Source organism: Lipotes vexillifer, unplaced genomic scaffold (assembly GCF_000442215.2).
Source record: "Lipotes vexillifer unplaced genomic scaffold, Lipotes_vexillifer_v1.1 scaffold1101, whole genome shotgun sequence".
In the NCBI taxonomy this organism is placed as follows: domain Eukaryota; kingdom Metazoa; phylum Chordata; class Mammalia; order Artiodactyla; family Lipotidae; genus Lipotes; species Lipotes vexillifer.
This window is the reverse complement of record NW_006789879.1, coordinates 139,511-141,875: the sequence shown is the minus strand read 5'-3', so window position 1 is coordinate 141,875 and position 2,365 is coordinate 139,511. Positions and strand designations below refer to the sequence as shown.

The following is a 2,365-nucleotide window of genomic DNA, read 5'->3' as shown; positions in this document are numbered from 1 at the left end:
AACAAAACCACCTGAGCACCAGGGAGCAGTCAGTGCCAGAGGGCTCCTGCCACATTTAATTAAAGTCCTTGATAGAATGCCTTTCATCGAAAGTGCTATGCTAGGCTTGTTTTGTTTTGCCTTGTTTTTCCAAGGTTTAGGAAAGGCTTTGTGCCTGTCTTTCCTCTCTAGTTTAATATGGTTTAAACGACATGAACTGGGGATATTTCTGGCTAGAATTATGGCGTAGAGTCCTAGCTGCTCAATTTTCACAGAATTCAAGCAGTAACGTTATTTGCATTGTATTATCGCTAAGTCAGTTAAGCAGCCTGAGAATCTACACAGTGCCTGGTATATAACTGGTGCTCAAAAATATGTTAAGCAAATAATTAACAACTGATCTGATAAATATGTAACACACATTTAACAACACATTATAAAATTCCTGACCCAAGACATTGATTTCCTAATTATAATGGCATATAAATCTTTTAGAATAAACATAATTCATAATACTCTTCAGAAGTCGTGAAAAAAAATGATGTGATAAAAATAAAAATCTTTTAGTTAAGTTAGGAAGAAGCAACATGCCCATTTGAGAGAAATGCAATTGAGATGTTGTTGCTAATGAGGCAAGGAAAGATGGGCAATCCGGAACTGCAGTAACAGTAACTACAATGGAAATAACCATTTAAGAAGTTTCAGCAGCAATGAGTATTTATTATTTTGAATAAAATGTACATTAAACTTTAATATAAAAATCATCAAAAGTGCTATATTGGATTATTTTAATATTAATTTATCCCCACATGTCATCGAGTAGCTACATATTTTACCTTTTTTTTTTTTAAACTTCTGACACAGCATTACGATCATCTAAAAACTGTCCAATGTTAAAACATAAAAAAATATTAGTTTATTCTTCAAGAAAAGTACCACCAGTGATGAGTTACTGAAAGTGAAAAATAAAACAGATGCTAGAGAATCAACTGTTTGGAAACAAAATGATCACAGAATTTCACAGGAGTATGCAAAGTTCAAGGCAGTTTAGACTCTCAGCAGAACATTTTTATGATATAACATCCTAATAGCGTGGGTTATCTCTTTTGGAGGCAGGTTGCTGGTGTGCCAGAACTCATCTTCTCTTGCCTGCTTTCCAAGGTGAACCAAATGTTGCCTAATGCTGCACACCTCCCATGACCCCTAAAATGTTTAATGTAGAGGAAAAACCGATTTTTCAGTCTTAGAAACAGCCCTTAGAATTAAGTTTGTCATTGAAGACACAAGCTCACAGATGAGAACCCCATCCATCCTCCACCCTCAGGCCACCCCCATGCCTCTGGTCTGCGGCAATGCCAAGTCCATCCTCTCCCACACCAGTCCTGGGTGCATTGGCAGAAGAAGTGAGACCAGGTCCTTCAGACCACACATCCCGTTTGGTCTCATTCAGTCCTAAGCAAACAAGCTTCTCTGATTTGCCACGAGAGCCGTCTGACTCTCCCGCCTCTTGGCTTTCTTGCTCCTCTGTCTCACCTTCCAGCACAGGGCGCTGGAGGCTAACAAAAAAAGCCCCAAAGACAGAAGGACCAGACCTAAGATGGAGATGATGGAGCCATGGGAATTGAAGCTGTAAGCCACGGCAGTGACCGCTATCCCGGCGATGAGGACCACCACGGCGAAGGGGATGATGCAGCGGTAACAGGAGAGCTCAGCGCCCCCTGTGGCGGCTGTCAGCTGAATCTCATTGACCAGGGGGACCATGGTGACCATGACTTCACCATTGGAGCTCTTCTCCATTGCCACTGGCTTGGGAGACTTCGGGGTTCCCAGGATCTCCTTTATGGGTTCTTCAGTCATTTTTACAGTATGTCTCCTAGCTGAGTTCACAGACTAGACCTGGGCAGTCTCACCAGGGTGGAAGCTGTGGAGGAGAAGACAGGAGATGCCAGTTAAATGCATCAGAGTAAGCCTCACAAGTAGGAGTAAAGAGCTGGGGGAAAGACCACTGTGTTCTTTTCTAGGAGGCATGGATACATGTGAAAATCAGCTTTAATATATTTTTTCCCTAATTGTTTGCATTCTCTTTGCATTGAGAAGAAAGCAAGATAAAGCAGAGAACCATAAAGAAAGGGAAGATGTAAAAAGCAGGAAGCACTTTACAGTGCTTAATACACTCTGGCGGTCTGCAAATGTTTTACAAGCTTTTCTGCTTTGTCTATTGCTTTTCTTTCCTCTAAGCACACAGAGAAGCCTCAATCTTAATCCCAAAACAGCCTCATTTAAGAGGAGAACACGTTATAAACAACACTTCGCACAGTCCCTTCCATGCTCACAGCAACCTAGACTCTGCCGGCGTTTCCGGACATAACATGCACTCTTTTCAAAC

The 2,365-nt window shown here is 41.5% G+C and overlaps 1 protein-coding gene across 1 annotated transcript; it reads right to left on the bottom strand.

Annotated features, from left to right (window-relative positions):
* Positions 1–1,431: 1,431 nt before the first annotated feature.
* Positions 1,432–1,836, bottom strand: TMEM100 (transmembrane protein 100). Its single transcript, XM_007462919.1, has one exon. The coding sequence runs from the start codon at positions 1,834–1,836 to the stop codon at positions 1,432–1,434; it is 405 nt and encodes a 134-aa protein (XP_007462981.1).
* Positions 1,837–2,365: the final 529 nt, after the last annotated feature.